Source organism: Muntiacus reevesi, chromosome 22, assembly GCF_963930625.1.
Source record: "Muntiacus reevesi chromosome 22, mMunRee1.1, whole genome shotgun sequence".
Taxonomy (NCBI): Eukaryota; Metazoa; Chordata; class Mammalia; order Artiodactyla; family Cervidae; genus Muntiacus; species Muntiacus reevesi.
The window spans coordinates 27,219,218-27,239,265 of NC_089270.1; the positions used below are offsets into that span (position 1 = coordinate 27,219,218).

Here is a 20,048-nt window from a genome sequence, read left to right on the forward strand (position 1 = left end):
TACCTTTCCTTGACACTCCGGATATAAAGGCTGCCTTTTCTACAGCTGGAGACTCTGTGACATTCGGAAGCTAGGCGCCAAGCCCCCCATAATTTGTCACATACTCGTGATCTGCTTGCAGTGAATTTATCTCCTCTCCACTCCCTCCCACCTCCACCTCCCCATCTCTACCTCTCAACCTGACTGCTATTTAAAAATTCTCCAAAAAATAAAAATAAAAATTCCCCTAATTCTATATATTCCTTTAGTTTTCAATTTTTCAATTTACCTTTTGAAATCTTAGATCCTATTTTTAATCCTCAACACCAAATTGTTTCCGGTTCTTCATTTCAATGATATTGATCTTTTATTTTCATTACATCTATCCATCCTTTCATTTGAAGCACACTCTAATCTTAACTATCTTAAGTCTAACCCTCCTATCTTAAGTCTTAACCCTTCAACCCTGCATGTTTCTTCACTGGATTTTAAATTCTTTTCTCTTGAACCAGCATTCTCTTTCTATTTTCTCTATCTTATCGCATGACTTCATTTCTGCCTTCTCTTTATTATCGTGCTGAATTTTGTCTTTTCCTTCCAGGAATCCCTTCAATTTTTTTTTTTTTTTTTCTCCATGTCTATATGAACTTATGCTTTGGCAATCAGCCAGAACTATATAGGAGAGAGCCCCTACCACTTCCCAGAAAATGGAGGGCTTTTTCCAGCCTCGCTCTTAATTCCCAGTATATATTTTTCCAGAATACTCTAAAAATCTCTACACTATCAGTCTCTATGTTATTACTTTCTCCGTACAGAAAACACCATGAATTCACCAGAACAGGGATGCTTCCTAGTATTTCACACTTTTTATTATCTAGCCTTTACATGAAGAGTTTCAAGTTTTAAAAATTATATCCAGCATTATAACCCTTTGACGAGGGCACGCTGACAGCTACATGTTGGCTGTTAAGCACACGTGCTCTGAGCCAAATAAGCTGGGTACAAATTCCAGTTCAGCAACTTATTTACCTACTGCATGATCTCATACCAGTTCTTCTTGCCCTCTTAGCCTCAATTCCCTCACAATTAAAATGGGATAACGATATTATCTACCTCCTAAATCTGTGGTCAGGATTGGTGAGATAACATACATAAAGGATGCCTATTTGTACCAGAAAATTTCCTCAAGGGAAAGTAAATCTTGAACTCTAAAAGTAAAGTATTATATGTTCACATTAGCCTGGGCTAAAAAAGGAATGGTTAGCAAAGTGTTACAATGATCATTGGATGCTTACCGAAAAGGTTTAAAGACTAGTTTGTGATCAGTTCCTTTTGGGAGCTAAGAAAGGACTTCAAGTGTCAGTCGGTTTATGAATTTTAAATACTGTGATAGAACAAGTGACAGCCTTGTGCTTGTTGACCACGATAATATGCTTATTCTCAAGGCAACAAAACCTTGGCCTTGCTTGGAAAGACGATATTCTCGGACTAATAATATTTAGACCCTGCAAGAGCAAGTCTTAGAGTAAATAACTTAATTAGAAATAAGCTAGCACTTCTGTTGATCTTGAGGAAGAAAGAACTATGAGGACCAGTCTCCTTTCTCCTGAGGACAAGATGCGGGGCACGTGAGGAGGGTGGGAAGGGAGGGTGGGCTTTAAAGGGGAACCTGCCCAATGTCAGGAGGTGGAGTGATTTCAATTAATTGTGTCTTTGTCATTGCTGTTGCTGTGTGTACAAAAAGACCCTTACTTTTGTTTTTCAGTCTGTAATTCCTCCTCTTGAGCTTTGCACAAGTCTTCTTTAAGGTTGATGACTTGGTCACAGGATAATGGTGGAGAAATGTAAGTTCCATCGACTTGCAGGTCATCAAAACAAGGCTTTCTGAAGGCATACGCGTCATCACAGCAGTGACCCACAGCGGCATTGATGGGCTCCGTCTCGTGCCTTCTGCATAAAGCTCCAAGAATTAACTTTGCCTGCCCCAGAAAAGAATTAAAATAAGAGCAATAAGTTTTGTGGTCATTAGGATTACTTTTTTTATCCATAGAAAACTATTCTCAAATTCTACTTTTTGCTAAACTCAGACTGAGTTTTATCATCTGAGAAAGAGCAAGAGTGTCAGGTGAAGCCTAGTTCTCAGCCTTGACCTCCGCCTTCCTATTATCCTCAAGGTGAGTTCCCTTGAACCCCACTTCCCAAATTCCTTCCCAGCCCAGTTTACAGACAAGTGTTGGCTTGAGGCAGAAGTTCTTTACGCTGTATCAAGTTAAAATCAAGCCTCTGGTCAACACAACTGCTAATTTGATCCAGATATAAGACTGATGGTTGGATTTCTTACTTAAAAAGCTCAAATCCAATGTGTTTCTATGTTTCATAACTGGGCATTGGTAACCACCATCAAACTTGGTATATGGCAAATCCTGTATAAACATTTGTTGAATTATTGGAAAAAATGAATAAATGAGTGGCAAAAGGAATCCCTGAATTTTCTTTCGGTTACCTCTTTCATTTTCTTGTCTCCTTCTAGAACAGTCACCTTGCCTTGCTCCCATTGTGGTGTCTGATGCTTACTCTAATGCTGGCTGCAAGCCTGCTCTAGGCCCCTCTGAGTATGACCACACAAATGCCCTGTCACTTATGTATGTGAGGACGAAGTGGCTGAAACCATGGAGTACCAGCATTCAATTTACGAGTTTATCCGTTTTCACAGTAACCAAAAACATCACTTAAAAGCAAGGATTTAGGAATATAAACCACGAGTTCCCTAAGGAAGGCATGATTGTTAATAAAAATTTAAAATAAAAGGAAGACAGAGCTGGATAATAAAAATTTTAAATCTGCAACCAAAACAATTATATTTTATCAGAAAAAATACTCACACATCTGGTGCTGGAAGTGTTGTGAGTACGATAATCGTGTGAGAGTAAAGGAGATTCACAGAGGACAACTGGCTGGTTTTTTACTACATTTTTTATTAGGATGAGTTAGTCTGAAATCAGCAAAATCACTTTTGTTGACTTGAAAATCCAAGGAGTAGATCTTGAGATATGATCCAGGCAAAGGTCTGATGAATCTGACATCCCCAGTTTCTGCAAAGTGAGTGTCTTACCCTTGCTGTCAATCAAAGACTATTGGCATGAATTGACCAGAAAGAAATTCTCCCAAGGACAGAATTATTAGGGTCCAGTGACAACTCACAGATGTGTCCGCCGACATGAGATTGATGCTGGGGCCTGGAGTTGAGAACTTCCCACGACAGGCAAATGTGAGGTCAAGGGTGTGCTTACCGAGTCCTCCATGCAGACAAACTGTGGCTCTTGATCCAGCGGGCAGCACTTGCTGGCAGCAGCTGCCATGTTCTTCGTGAGAACAATCAACTCCTGAGCAGAGAGCTGTGGGGCTTTCTTCGTATAAAGGACTATGAGCCTGAAAGAGTAATGTCTTCTTATTCCTGGAGATGACTCTGTGCCTCAAATGAAGAATTCTACAAAGTGTTTGTCATCATCTGATATTTGTCTGGGATGAGCAAGTTATTAAACTGGGCTTAAGTCTATTCTTTTAGATCCTATTTCAGTGGTCCAATAGCTTCTTCAGTAGACCTAGAATTCTCATTCCACATCACACATTGCTCCATGCTGATCCAGTTTTTTCTACATAGGATCAAGGATGCTATGATAGCTAATGTGGGTGACTGCAAAATCAGACTCAGAGTAAACAGCTCCTGAAATAAATATATGCACAGGTCTTTAAGGCATGTATTGGTTGTTTGTGATGTGTAGGAACAGAAGCTACAGCAGCGATCAGGAAACATTTCCTGCTCTCCTGGGCTCATGCCCTAGTTGGGAAGATAAAAGAGTACACTCGGGGTGATGAGAGGAACACAGAATGCTATAGATATACATAGAATGGCATCTAATTCCACCCCAGGGAGGTCAGGTAGGCCTCCCAGAGGAAATGACACGTGAGCTGAGATCCTGCCAATAACTAAAAATGACCCAGGTGAAGGAGAGTGAAAGTAAGGGTGGAGCATTTAGAAAGTCACTGAGTGAGGTTTTGTTTTTCTTAATCGGGGGGATTGGAAATTGAAAAGAGGGGAAAGAAGAAAGCTTAACTATAGAAGCAGCTTTACAATGCTTTTAAGATCATTACTGGTGGTGGCAAGAGGCAGAGACAGGGAAGGAAAAGCCATGCCAGTAATTCAAGTGAGAGAGGCTGGTGGCCTGAACGAGGAGAATGGTGGTGGGAACTAAGGAATACAGGGAAAAATTTGAATGGGAAAGACTACAGAACTGGACAACAGAATATCAGAATCATTTATTGCATTTATATTATAATGGAGTTAGGGAAATAATGTAGCTGCTTCTTAAATCCAACCCCTGGATTGGCAGTATCAGTATCCTTGGGTACTTGTTAGAAATATTAATACATATTCTCATGCACCATCCCAGATTTACTGACTCTGAAACTCTAGAGGAGAGCTGTGTTTCAACAAATCCTCCAGGTAGTTTTTTTTTTTTTTCCAGGTAGTTTTGATGCACTCTGAAGTTTGAGAGCCATGGGTCTAATCCTTAAATTAGACATTAACAAACACAACAGTTAAAAGAAAATAAAAACAAATATTCTGTCTGAAATGAGAATAGTTTCTCTGGTTCCATTATTCCAGTCATTTAAGTTCAGTATTATGAACACTATATCAAACCGAATTTTTCCCCAGCACTCTGCTTCTAAGTAGACTATACTAGTAACATCTTAAACATTACTGAAAATTGGCCTTTATATATATATATCTTAATCTTTAACATGGGCATCCCAAGTGTCTCAGTGGGTAAAGAATCTGCCTGCAATGCAGGAGACCCAGACAGACTTGGGTTCAATGCCTGGGTTGGGAAGATTCCCTGGAGAAGAACATAGCAAACAATTCCAGTATTCTTGCCTGGAAAATCCCATGAAAAGAGGAGCCTGGTGGGCTACGGTTCGTAGGGTCACAAAGAGTTGGACACAATTGAAGCGACTGAGCCCACATGCACACAATCTTTGACATAAATGGGATTTGCCAGGCTCTCTGCCCACAGAGTTTTTTTGTGCACTCCCTGACTAATAACTACGGTATCCATTTATTTCCACTCTTGATGGTGAAAATACTATAGTGCTATGGTGACCTGACTTGAAACTGACAAAGCAACCCTGTATCAGATCTCTGTTGCAGCCTTGACTCCAAATTGCAGGCAAAGCCCCAAGCTAAATGTACAGGTGAAAGGTAGAGGCTCCTATGAGATTGCAGAAGGGGTCAGGGCTGCTGGCTCCCTAACCTCTGGGCATTGATTAGAATCTGGAAACTGGACCAAAAAGCAAAGCAAAAGCACACAAAGTTATGTAGTCAAGTATCTTATCAAGATAAGGATAGCTGGGTTAATTTGGAACTGATTTTTTCCCTGGCCTCTGAGGTTTTAAGGTTGAATATAGATTCTTAGCAACTCTTAGCAGCAAAAGTTAACAAAAACTACAGAATCTGGACAACATCTTAGGAGCATACCTGTTGTGAAAGTTACTATCTCCTAATTTCTCACGTACATCACACTGATTTTTCACACGCTCATGGCTTTCATGAACCACTCTTTGAAACATCCCTTCCTGAAAAATAAAGATAATCAGTGTTTGCCTATTGTTGCGACAATATATCTTGAGGTTAGATTGCAAAATCATCTTCTGTAATAGTTTAATGTAACTGTTTTACTAAACCCAGGGTTTTATTTACTCAGTGAGTTTGGAAATGTTGAGAAAACACATTTTGCTATAACAGGAATGGCTATGTACTTTGTGGAGGAAAAAAGTGGGACAACCAGACTGATATTTAGTTTCCTCTGATATGAACTCATTTGTGGGTTTAAATGGCATATTTTACAAGTATGAAGCTAGTCATTCATCAAGCCAGAAAGAGGTCCTTAAAAGTAATTTATAGACCAAAGTTCAATGATCAGAATATGTGTGTATATATTGGTTACTTTTAATAACACAGCATTTTTATATAAACAGTACAGATATGGGGATATGGATGTAGATATAGAAATATAGATACATATTAAGAAGTAAGGTTTAATAAAAACACGTACCAGATGTGAAGCATTCCACAAATACACATTGAAGGAAATCACATGGAATTCTCAGAGCTAAATACAAATTGAAAAATTTCTTGAACAGTGCAAATAAAATCCCAGTGGGAAGATACAACTGACCTTGCAGACTTAGCTCTTTGTTAGGAACACTGATTATCATCTTAAGTAATCAGACCCAGTCTACCTGATTTTAATCAGCAGTGTTCAATAGTAAAAATTTTACCGAATTTGCAAGCTGTTTGTCTGGATTCAACCCTTCTTGCCTGAGTGGCACTGGACTAGTCACCTGAACCTCTGAAACCCAATACTTTCATCTATAAAATATAGCTAGTAATTCTGCCATTACCTATCTTACCAAGCTGCCGTGAGAATAAAATAGGACAGTGGTTGTAAAGCTACTTCGTAAACTCTAAACACCCATCCTCCCATAAGGGGCTATTATCATAATAAGGGTGATTGTGAAATCTACAGGTGATGCACTGAAAAGGTGTTAACCAGATCTTTTAGGATCCAATGCCTGATGATCTGAGGTGGAGCTGATGTCATAATAACAGAAATAAAGTGCACAATAAATGTAATGTGCTTGACTCATCCTAACCATCTCCCCCCACCTCCCCACCACCCCGGTTCATAGAAAAACTGTCTTCCATGAAATGGGTCCCTGGTGCCAAAAGGTTGGGGACCACTGAGGTTAAACCTCAGAAGACTAAATCACCTTCATTTAGCTTTCTCTCCAGGGACAGGAAGATGCCAGATGTACCTGCTTGGACTCAGAACAAGAAATGCCTTCGCCCTCTATCCCCACCACTCTGTCAATGCACAAGCCACTCATTAGCATAACAAAAGCCAGAACCTCCTGGCTCCTAGTAACCGGTGGTCAGAGATTTGTAAGGTCACCTGCTTTTTCATGTCAACTGCACAACAGGAGCCGCTGCCTGCAAACAGTATGGTTTCCGGCTTGAAATAGGGACAGTGTCCAGGCCTGCTTGGTGGAAATGTTCAACCTTCCCTCACCCTAATGGGCTATGCTTTCATGCTACCTGCTACCAGGCCAAGCAAACTTAAAAGAGAAAACTGCACAGAGAATGTTTCATAAAACACAGAATTTATAAGGCAGTGACTCATGCAGAGAGTTGCTGCTGTGTAATGATGTGACCTTTGGTTTAGACAGAAATCATAGTTTTTGTGTAATGCTTGCAATCAGAACATGCATAATTATCTAATAAAAGCATGGTACTACTAACAGCACTGGACTTTTCTCTATTTGTAATCACACCACAAATATGAGAAATAGGTTTTTAAAAAAGGAATTTACCCCATGGCTATAGCATTCCAGAGGATTTTCTAATTTACAGCATCTTCCCAGTAAATTTTGATATACTGCATCCACTCTTAAAATGACTGGAACTGCCAACTCTGGGTGTCTTCTTGCGTATTCATAAAGAAACCTGTTTCCACATGAAGCAAATTAGAGAGTAAACAGTTAAGTTTCTGAAGTCATATTTTTCTTTCAAAAGCCATCTATGCGATTTATTCAATATTTTAACTGACTTTAAGGTATTTGAAAATCTTGGGTGACTGGGAGGGAGGTTTTTCTGGCTATGTTTTGAGATAAGGAAACCAAATCAATAAAATTACATGATTTTTCCAAAGTCACACAACAGTGAGTGGCAGACTCAAACTTGAACCTAAAATATTCTGATAAACTTCAGTTCTTGGCTCAGGATCTCTCCTTACTGTTGCTAGAAATTCATTTCAAGTGTGTAGATGAGAACATTTTTCCTAATGACCTTTGAGGCTAGATTTTATAAATATTACACCTTTTATAAGTCCTAAATCACCATCTTCCCCTTGTTCATAATCTATACATTCTTCTGGGTTACAAGAAAGAGAAATTTTGACTCTAGAATACTTCTAAAGGAATCATAGAATTGCAGAAGGGATCTTTGAAGTGCCTTAAGGAGGGACCTTATCTAACTGCCTCAGTTTACAGTTGGAACATATAAGCCTGGGGAAGTTAAATGGCTTGAACTGCATCTCAGAGCAGATGCATGACAGAATTAGACTGTAAATCAGGTCTCCCAACTCACAGACTAATGTGATTTTCACTAAGTTGTGCCTATCCACTTTTTCAGGACCAAATGCAAGTCTAGGGAAAGTGAGTTCAGATAGTGACATTTACTTTTATAAGCCAATGTCAAATGTAATTGCAGAAATATCGCTAAAGTCACTCAACAGAAAACTTTGAAGAAAACTCAAATTTTTATGCTTTGTTAGAATTTAGTTGCTCCAAATAATACTTTACACAGTGACTTTGGAAATATTTCAATGACAAAGTAATACTATCTTAATATTTCATCTTGAAATCAGTTTGCTTTATGACCCAAATAAATAGTACTTCTGCATGAGCACCAGAGATGTTAGTACTCCATCTCTTTTATCTTGAAATGCTATGTAATATCTTTGATAGTAGGTATTAAAATAATCAGAAGAGCTGGCCATACTAATCTGAGGCCCTTACTTGAACATGACTCTAAGTCTCTCAGAGCAAAGCTTGCACACGCTTGACACTCTTAAAAATTCCTATATTGGTTGTCAACATTTAGAACTCAAGAGACCTTCAACTCCCCTCCAAAAAGTTGATCCAACCACCCAAAGCCTACATTCCCACATGGCCACAAGTAGCTAGAGCCAAATAGTAGCTGCCACCTTGGACTACACAGAACATATCCTCTTGACCATTTAACCATTGACTGATATCATTGACTAGCCTCTGCCATCCTTCAAGTTTGCAACTTCTACCAAAGAATCCATAAATACAATAGCCCTTTATTAAGGTTTTACAAAAAGTCTTATTACTCTTGTAGGAAGAAATCTTGCTTGTCAGTGAATTGTTTGCATACAGACTGATCTTCTGTAAACCTGCGAAGGGGCAGGGGTGAGAGATCAGGTTTGTCATCGTTTTCCGAGTTGATAATGCATTCTCCTCGGAATGGTTCTGGCAGTTCACAGCATGGAGTGAATTTGCTAGATAGAATAGCCTGTTTAGAGCAGATGTAGTTCATAAGCTGACTCTATAAAACAGAAAGGGAAGCAGTTATTCTTGATGACTTCATTCTGAACATATTTATTTTTATTGAGAAAAGCAGAGAAAAACTTGGCCTCATATTGCTTTTTTATTGCAAACTGAAAGATCAGAAAGGCCAGTTATACTGACTCTTTCTAATAAGAAAACTTCCCTACTTGACCTTACTCAAGGGTCACAGCTCTCAAAGAACTTAAACGAAGATGGACTATATTACTGTTTTCAAGTTTAGCCCAACAAAATACAAATAGAGAGTTTTATCACTTGTTATTGTTATTGTTTTAGGATCCCAGTTGAGAAAACATTTTGTCTCTGTCAGTTACTATATACATTACCATGATATTACTATTACACTTACATATTTACTTGTATGTTAAAAGTAGAAGTGAAAGTGTGAGTTGCTCAGCTATGCCCAACTCTTTGCCATCCCATGGACAGTAGGTCACCAGGCTCCGCTGTTCATGGAATTCTCCAGGCAAGAATACTGGAGAGGGGTAGACATTCCCTTCTCCAGGGAATCTTCCTGATGGCAAGAATACACAGAAGAACTATACAAAAAAGATCTTCATGACCCAGATAACCACGAGGATGTGATCACTCACCTAGAGTCAGACATCCTGGAATGAGAAGTCAAGTGGGCCTTAGGAAGCATCACTACGAACAAAGCTAGTGGAGGTGATGGAATTCCAGTTGAGCTATTTCAAATCCTAAAAGATGATGTTATGAAAGTGCTGCACTCAATATGCCAACAAATCTGGAAAACTCAGCAGTGGCCACAGGCCTGGATAAGGTCAGTTTTCATTCCAATCGCAAAGAAAGGCAATGCCAAAGAATGCTCAAGCTACTGCACAGTTACACTCATATCACATGTTAGCAAAGTAATGCTCAAAATTCTCCAAGCCAGGCTTCAACAGTACATGAACCGTGAACTTCCAGATGTTCAAGCTGGATTTTAAAAAGGCAGAGGAACCAGAGATCAAATTGCCAACATCCATGCGATCGTCAAAAAAGCAAGAGAGTTCCAGAAAAACACCTACTTTTTGCCCTATTGACTATGCCAAAACCTTTGACTGTGTGGATCACAACAAACTGTGGAAAATTCTTCAAGAGATGGGAATACCAGACCACCTGACCTGCCTCCTGAGAAATCTGTATGCAGGTCAAGAAACAACAGTTAGAACTGGACATGGAACAACAGACTGGTTCCAAATAGAAAAAGGAGTACGTCAAGGCTGTATATTGTCACCCTGCTTATTTAACTTATATGCAGAGTACATCATGAGAAATGCTGGGCTGGATGAAGCACAAGCTGGAATCAAGATTGCCAGGAGAAATATCAATAACCTCACATATGCAGATGACACCCCCCCTTATAGCAGAAAGTGAAGAACTAAAGAGCCTCTTGATGAAAGTGAAAGAGAAGAGTGAAAAAGCTGGCTTAAAACTCAACATTCAGAAAATTAAGATTGTGGCATTTAGTCCATCACTTCTTAGCAAATAGATGGGGAAACAGTGGAAACAGTGACAGACTTTATTTTGGGGGGCTCCAAATCACTGCAGATGGTGACTGCAGCCATGAAAGTAGAAGATGCTTGCTCATTGGAAGAAATGCTATGACCAACCTAGATAGCATATTAAAAAGCAGAGACATTACTTTACCAACAAAGGTCCATCTAATCAAGGCTATGGATTTTCCAATAATCGTGTATGGATGTGAGAGTTGGACTATAAAGAAAGCTGAGCACCGAAGAACTGATGCTTTTGAACTGTGGTGTTGGAGAAGACTCTTGAGAGTCCCTTGGACTGCAAGGAGATCCAACCAGTCCATCCTAAAGGAAATCAGTCCTGAATATTCATTGGAAGGACTGATGTTGGAGCTGAAATACTTTGGCCACCTAATGCGAAGAACCAAGTCATTAGAAAAGACCCTGATCCTGGGAATGATTGAAGGTGGGAGGAGAATGAGATGACAGAGGATGAGATGGTTGGATGGCATCACCGACACAGTGGACATGAGTTTGAGTAGGCTCCAGGGGTTGGTGATAGACAGGGAGGCCTGGCGTGCTGCAGTCCATGGGGTCACAAACAGTCAAACACAACTAAGTGACTGAACTGAACTGAACACACACACACACACAAATTAGTACATGTATATATGAACAAACTAATCTCTACACTTAAGGAAGTCACAGGTCTAGTTGGAGAGTTTAAATAATTAAATAACAAAATAATACATTATAAAATAAATTGTTAGAGAAATATGTATATTATACTTTGGATGAGAAAAGAGAGATTGCAATCCCAACTGGATAAGATCAGAGTACAGATCTTGAATGATTTCAGTCTTGAATGACAAATGTAAGTTAGTTGGAAACAAATGGAGAGAAAAAAGCATACTAGAATTATCCATGTTGGTCTATAAAGAGTCTTAGAGGGTGACGACCATGACATACTTGGGAAATGATATATAGGATATTTTGAACTTACTGGGAATCTTTAGTTGAGATGAAGATTAAGGGATCAGGAGAGAAGGAGAATGTGTCAAAAGTCTAGATCTGGGAGTGGTTAAGTGGAAGCTGCATTATGGGGTCAGGTTGATATCAATAGGGAGAATGTCTACATTAGTTAGGAGATAAGCCTGCCTCAGTGGCTTACTAGGATCAAATCTGTTCCAATACAGTCTTGTTGAAAGGGGAGGCATCAGGCCTGTGGGCAGTAGTTCTGGCAACAAGGCTGGCAAAGGTTCTGACCTCATCCACCTGTAGATTCTAACATTGCCCTCAGGTTGGGAGTGTTTTGGCCAGGAGATTTTATAGGCCAGGCCGAGAAATGGCTTTGAAAAAGATGCACTGGTAAAGCCCCTGATGCTGTGAAAGAGTGAAGGCAAAAGAAGAAGGGGACAGCAGAGGCTGAGATAGTTAGATGGCATCACTGACTCAACAGACATCAACAGACTCAACAGACTCCAGCAGCTGACGAAGAACAGAGGAGCCTGCCCTGCTGCAGTCCATGGGGTTGCTAAGAGTTGGACACGACTTAGCGACTGAAAAACAGCAACAAAAGAAATGATTTAAATCACTTCTGATCAAGCTCCACCTATTTGTAAGACTGGAGTCGTCTTACTCCATTTTCCAAAACACTATCTTGGAAAAGAATAATAAATTAAATGGTCCTTTTGCAAAGCTGATTAATTAAAGGAGAAAATATATATACATGAGGGATAAGGAGGTATAGTTACATAATCAATGTTTTTAATTATCCAATAATAATAATGTCAGGCAGAACTCTATTTCTAAATGAGAAAATACTAGTGAAGGGGAAGTTTTAAAGGAAAACATATGTTTCAAGCCCTGACGAAAATAAGGATAGTTGAGTCTCATTATTCACAGTAGTTATAAACATTGAATTCGTGAATATTGAATCATCTGCCCTAGAGGAAATAGAGGATAAAGTTTCTACAAGTCTCTGGCCACATGTTCGTCAACAAATCAAGAGATAACCCTTGTTTTGTGTATGTTTCTGTTTAAAAACTCCTTATTTAATATACAGTAGTCCGCCACCCTTGTTTACTGCAGGGGAGACATTCCAAGATTCCCTAGTGGATGCCTGAAACTGCAGATAGTACCAAACCTATATTTTTTTCTGTACATGCATACATATGATAAAGTTTAATTTATAAATTAGGCACAGTGAGAGATGAACAAAAGTAACATAATAAAATTGTAGCAATATGATGCAATAAAAGTTATGTGAATGTGGTCTCTCTCTCTCAAAATACCTAACTGTGCAATTTTAATGCCTTTTCCATCTTAACTAACTAAGCACTTATCATGCACTGTAGCCAAAACTTTGGCAGTTTGAGGTGTGACAACAAAACTAACACGAATTTATTTTTCCTTCCTCACAATTTCACAGATAAAAAGATTTGTTCTTACCAAGATTAGATCTTGGTGACCTCAGCATATGATTTTTTTCTTTCCCTATTAAGGAGAACTTTCACCTTTCCACCTAAAGGATGCACTTTACAGTTTCTGTTTGGCCAGCATCATTACACTTATGTACTGAAATCAATGTGTGACTTGAATCTAAGCACCCTGATCCCAGGGCAGCCAATCTGGTGACCTATATGACTAAGTGACTAATCCACAGGAAACGCTAGACAAAGAGATGATTCATCTCCCAGACGAGACGGAACAAGATGGCACAAGATTTCATCTTGCTGATCAGAATGGTGCCCAGTTTAAATCTTAGGAATTGTTTATTTCTGGATTTTTCTGTTTACTATTTTCAAATGGAAGTTGACTATGGTTTACTGAAACCTTAGGAATCAAAGCAGGAAATAAGGGAGACTCTTGAGTATTGACGATTTATTCACATTGAACTCACAGACACTAACACTGTTACACATGCATGAACAAAGCTTATCTAAAATGTACAGTCTTTCTTCAAGGCACAACACAGCTTCTTATGCTTAGAAACTCTGGGCAATTCTTCAGAGTTATATGCAGGGCCATTTTAAATAGCTAAATCATCAACAAAAAATGCAGAAATGCAGAAAATATGGCATTAAATGGACATTTTTTACAGCACGAGAGCTACAGTGGGAAAGCAAGGACCATCGCCTTGTTCTTTTGCAGTTGGAACCATGGGCATCAGACAACTTAAATTTCCACTGCTTTGAACATGCGCAAGTTTCTGGGAATGACCACAGAGTGCTGTGAGTATTGATTTCGGGGTTACAAAAAAATTTTGGCCTGTAGGTGAATTCACAAGGACAGAATTCATGAATAATGAAGATTAGCTGAGAAAACATTTGAATGAGTCCATAACAAAGGAAATGGAGAAGCTGTCACACCAGGTTATATCTCCATCCCTGTTCCAGTTTCACAGACAAACCCTCACAAAATATATAGGTTACAGTAGTATTTGTTTCAGAGAATTCAAAAGGAAAATAATTCTAATCCATTTCTTAGAAGTGAGCATAACCAGATACCAAAACCTGATAAAGTATGTGTCAAAAAAGACAGTTCCAGATCCAGTTCACATCTAAACATAAATGCAAAAATTCAACGTATGTATGTATAATATACATAGAAAAAGGCAGAGAGAGAGAGAGAAAGGCTAGAGATAGAGTAAAATGAGATTGACTTGAGCAATGTAAAGATGAGCAAAAATTAATAAATCTTTTAAGATAATTCACCAATGGATAAGTCAAACAATATAAAGCAAATGATCATCTTTAGGAGATAAAAGAATATTTACTAATGTTCAGAATCCACCCTAATTAAAACAAAGCAAAATGACCTCTAAAAAAGGATGAAAAATTACATGTAAACAATATCTTTGTGAAGCCAATAACTCTAAACCTGTTACCTTTACAGTCTGGAATACGGCAGGAATGCCAGAAGCACCCATAGTTATTTTATATTGGTTAGAATACTAGCCAATACTATTAAATAACTGGAGATTGTTCTAGCATGTGGTTTCAGTGGTTTAGTCACTAAGTCATGTCTGACTCTTGTGACCCTATTAACTGTAGCCCACCAGGCTCCTCGGTCCATGGGATTTCCCAGGCAAGAATACTAGACTGGGAGAAGGAACCCGTTTCCTTCTCCAGGGGATCTTTCTGACCCAGGAATTGAACTCAGGTCTCCTGCATTGCAGGCAGATTCTTTACTGATGGAGCTATAAGGGAATCCCATGTCTGTCATAATATAGACTATAATGGAAGCTGTCCTAGAGTTACCAATTTGGAATAGGTATTATTTATGTGTTAAAGGACTTAAGCAAATTTGTCTTGTTTTAACAACAATGGATAGGCTTCAAAGTTCCCCATAATTTCCCCCCACATTCACATAATCTTCATGCAGACAGAAGTCTGAGAGCCTGTCCTGAAGAGCCAGCAGGACTTCTAAGCATGCAGGACAGTATTCCTCCCAGTACCAGTTGAGATTCTTGCCATACAGAAACTAGTCCAAGGAACAACTTCACATTGCCTATCTCCAGGATGGAATTCACAGTGGCAGCCACGCCGTTACAGCTGGTCAAGATGAACATGGCACTGACCTCAGCAAGCAATGGCCAACTGCAATAGCTGCCAAGGAAAAGCTACAACCTTACCCCAACTCTCTGTTCTGGCAAAGTAAATATTTGAGGACTTAGAATTCTAGGAATTTTATTGCGTGTTCTAGTCAATGATTTTTCTATTTTAACTCCAGTTGTTACCCACATCCCTTAAAGTGTTCTGTGCCTGCATACTCAGTCAATTCAGCTGAGTCAGACTCTCTGCGACCCCATTGACTATAGCCCACCAGGCTCTTCTGTCCATGGAATTTTCCAATCAAGAATACTGGAGTGGGTTGCCATGCCCTCCTCCAGAGGATTTCTCTCTGAAATCATGTCTTACTTTGCTTCTGCTTTATTTTTTAATTGTGATGAAAACTATTAGTTTTCAAACTTGCAGAATGAACATGACTTGTATATGATTGTAATTTACTGAACTGTTATGGGTTTTTAACAGCTACAATATTTTCTTTCTCTGGGGTTTTGAAACTTTACATTTACACCTGGGGCAGATAAATTCTATGTTGCCCATGCCCCAGTCCTCCTTGTTGCCATATCTTTGTTTTGGTGGTTTCTTCTTCCCTCCAGGCTGATTTGGCCTCAGGTATAGTCTGCCATTATAGGACTTGCTAGAGATTCAAAGATATATGAAATACATTCACAATATGGGAGGAAATTAGCAGTCAACTCTAAAAATTTAAGAGTAAAATAATAAAGTAAAGAAAGACAGATTGAGGAAGGAGGAAAAGGGAAGAAGGGAGTATGAGGGAGGGAGGGAAAGAAAGAAAGAAAAAAATATTGCATGAGAAGAGAAAGAGAGGCGACATCATTCTACTGGTAATATTAAGAAGTAATAATTACCCTTTTAGATTAATTATATACAATATTTATTATATTATATTTATAAATATGTATTATATTTATTTAAGAAATACAAATATTTTTAAAGTTGAGATGAGTTTTAAGAAAATAGAAAATCTTACCCTGCCAAGTACACACACTACTGCATTTCCTTCACAACAGATTTGATGCAAATTTTTAATATCGGTGGCCAGCTTGGTAATTTCAGAAAAATTAGCTTTAGGTTGCTTTTTAGTCAACAGAGCCAATTCCCTGGGGAGAGAAAACTGCGTTTTTAAATTTGGGGATTCAATTCTTTCTAATATTAGTTCTAGTTCAATGAGTAATCAAAAGAATAGAAGTACATTTGCAAATGTAGGATGAAGATAGTTGCATATTATGTTTTCTATTTCTTCAGTGATATAACCCAGAGCCATCCAAAAATCTAAGTCACAAAATGAAAATTATTCAGTTCATAATCGTGTAAGTATGGTCATTGTCATTATTCAGTTTATTGCTTAAAGAAGTTGAGTTTCTTGGACAAATACTTTGGGAATTTATCTGACCTATTTCCAAATAAAATTCTTTTCCATAAAGGCATTAATTATAAAAGGATTGGTTCTCCCTTGCCCCTCTTTGTTGACAACTGAACAACATCCCTGAAACTTTTTTTGTTCTTTTGTTCTTTAGTCACTAAGTTACGTCCTATTCTTTTGTGACCCCATGGACTGTAGCCTGCCAGGCTCCTCTGTCCATGGGATTTCCCAGGCAAGAATACTGGAGAGGGTTCCCATTCCTTCATGAACCAGAGATCGAACCTCGTCCCCTGCTTGGCGGTGGGAATCTTTACCACTGAACCATGAAAAATAGGCTTGCCTTATAAGAACTGAGCTTCCAGGCAATGCAGTATTATCCTTAAATGGGTAAGAAGGTGATAGAAGGAAGATGCATGTATTCAGGGGTAAACAGAAACAAAATCTGGGCCAAGAAAGAGACACGAGTGACATCAAATTCTCCTCCCACGCCACACTCCTCTATCCCCACCCCAAAAACACCACTCAATTTTTTTTGGTTTTTGTGACATTAGAGCCAAAATCTTTCTTATCTTCCAAGGGGAAAATACCTTTCGTCCTTCAGCCTTAACCATACAGAACAACTAAGGGTATGAATCTGAATATAGAGAATCTTTTGTACACTGGAGAAGAGCCTTAAAATTTTGAGCTGCTGGAAGGTATCAAGACAGGAAACAGTTGAGTGGAGATGAGGACTGTGCAATGTGAAGCATAGCCCAGGCTGCCCTGCTGAATAGCCGAGTAGCACATCTGTAGAGAAAAGAACCAGGTTCGTGCTGAGAGACATTAGTGAACAGAAGATAGAAGATTTTTCAATGAGTGCAATCAGAGGGTGATCCAAAGCAGCAAAGTCCACAAATCTAAGTAGGTAACTTACATGGCTGTTGCTACTTTGCGGTTGAATTTAATCCCAATTTCACATAAATGGTGATGCCTCAAAGATATTTCTCTAACGTACTTTCTGATGGGTTCCAGCTGCAATTAGAAAAATGACTCGTCAAAGAACTATGGTAATAACTGAAAAAGTTCACCGCATGGTTAGTAAAGAAGAGAAAAAAAAATCATGTATCTTCTCAAAATTAGAAAGTCTTTATTGTCTTACCTCTGAGACCAAACATAAAAGCATAATTTGGTGAAGGTTCTGGTTTTTTTTTGTTGTTTTTTGGGTTTGTCTGTTTTTTACAAAATAGCAATCACTTCTCCAGAGATTGTTTGTCCCTTAACTTAGATATTTGATGTATAAATGAGAACAAGACAGTGAACAAACAAGAATCCAGAGAGCTGATAGAATAAATTTCAATAATGTCTTGCAGTTGTATTTTGGTTTTATTCAAGTTACTAGCCCTGTCACCTTAAACATGTCTTTAAATGTCTATAATATATGCTCTAGTTTTGCAATAAAAATTAATGGAGTCCCCCCAAATCTTCATATTCTTTAACTCAGAATTTTGACTTCTGAAACTCTATTCCAAATAAATGTCTCTGAATAAATAAAAATATAATTATTCAAAAAGAAGAATCTGTATGCCTTGCTATGGTAGCAAAATTTTGGACACAAAATGTCTCAAAAGAATAGAGATGCCTAAGTGAATAAAGGCACATTGTTTTTGAAAAGATGTACACTTTTAATGTAAAGTACATATGTTTAAGTCTCTGTTCAAAACTATATATTCAATTCAGTCACAACAATGTACAAAATAAAAGCCTGTGAATAAAAAAAATGAATAAAAGTAAATATACCAAAATTAGTATCTCTGTGTGGTGATAAGTAGCATTTTAAAATTTCAGAATAGCTCTATATATTGTCTTAAAACATTATATTGACCATATATTAAATTTACTTTGGGTAACAATACCTTACAATGATTTTTTAAAGAACAAATTAAAAAACATATACAGAGGCAATATTCAAATCATAAATCTGGTCCTATGATATTTATGTTTATAATTAATTATAAATATAATTATTATTTTATTCTTAGTTTGTTGTGTTGCACTTATTTGAAACCAAATACAAATAAGATTATTCTCTTCTTCGCAACAGAGTCTGTGAAGGCTTACTCATAAAGCACATTCTGTGATCACTGATACCACTCTCACATGATTGACTATGCAGTCTTCTCTGGGTAAGGATTAAGAACTCCTGGGAACAGACATTCTGGAGGCAAGCAAGACTGTAACCATCATAGCGCGAGGGAGAGGAGAAAAGAACTTAGCTAATTCAAAAGCACCAGCTTATGCTTAACATATAGGGACACATAGCTGGACCTAGAGATTATTGTACAAAGTGAAGTCAGACAGAGAAAAACAAATATATGACATTGCTTATATGTGTAATCTGAATTAGTGGTACAAATGAACTTATTTATAAAACAGAAATAGAGTCAGAGATATGGAAAACAAACATGACTACCAACAGGGAAAGTAGAAGGGAGGGATATGTTGATTGGGAGATTGGGGCTGATATATACACACTGCTATATATAAACTAGGTAACTAATAAGTACCTAGTGTATAGCACAGGGAACTCTACTCAATACCGTGCAAAGACTTTTATGGGGGTAGAATCTAAAAAAGAGTGGGTCTATGTATATGTATAACTAACTTTGTTATATAGCAGAAAGTAACATAACATTATAAATCAACTATACACCAATAAAATTTTCTTTAATTATAGGGGCATATTATACATCAAGGAAAAATTTCCTCTGAAAAGGGTTAAAATTAAGAAAACTTTGCAACAAATTAGCTGAAAAAACTAACAGTCATGAAAAAGTTCATTCTTCCAAATGCCTGGTAATGAAACATAAGTCTACACAATCACTTGTTTTTGTTGTTTTTAATAATATGAAACCAAAAAGAGAAAAAAAAATAACTGTCCTGCTTAGGGATTCAGAAATTGCTTCTGAAGAAACTGGAGTTAACTAGGGGAAGAATGGAAGAGAGGTAAGAAATATACGTGTGTGTGTGTGTGTGTGTGTGTGTGCACGTGTGTAGCTTTAACGATAACTACGATTATTTCATGCTTAGTATATGCCAGAGACTCTAGATACATTATTTAATTTCTTACACAAGGTAGAAGATGAGGAGCTCAATATAAGAAACATAGTTAAAGGAATAGAGAAATAGTGATTGAGAGGAAAATGAGAGAAATTCTCACTGAAAAGATCAAAGAAAACAGCAAGAAAATGGTGGTACTGCATGTAGCCTGGAGGAATTCATCAAAATGATTATCAAACTACTATTCATTTCAGCGTGACCTTCGGAAAATCCATCTGGTGTGCCTTCTAAAGACAGTTATTTTATGTTGGTATCCAGAACCTTTAATGAGCATACATTAAAAAGTACTTTTATCATGGAACTAATCACTGATTTACGCCTATTCAATGAAGG

The 20,048-nt window shown here is 38.0% G+C and overlaps 1 protein-coding gene across 1 annotated transcript in view; it reads right to left on the bottom strand.

Moving 5' to 3' along the window:
* The window catches only part of LOC136152709 (alpha-fetoprotein-like), a 41,842-nt gene that overhangs the window by 14,690 nt on the left and 7,104 nt on the right, over window positions 1-20,048 (bottom strand). Inside the window, exons 4-10 of the mRNA XM_065914084.1 lie at window positions 17,533-17,630; window positions 16,227-16,356; window positions 8,955-9,169; window positions 7,411-7,543; window positions 5,516-5,613; window positions 3,270-3,408; window positions 1,732-1,958 (exon numbers count right to left, since the gene is read on the bottom strand). Coding sequence (XP_065770156.1) covers window positions 1,732-1,958; window positions 3,270-3,408; window positions 5,516-5,613; window positions 7,411-7,543; window positions 8,955-9,169; window positions 16,227-16,356; window positions 17,533-17,630 — 1,040 coding nt within the window. The remainder of the gene's footprint in view (window positions 1-1,731; window positions 1,959-3,269; window positions 3,409-5,515; window positions 5,614-7,410; window positions 7,544-8,954; window positions 9,170-16,226; window positions 16,357-17,532; window positions 17,631-20,048) is intronic.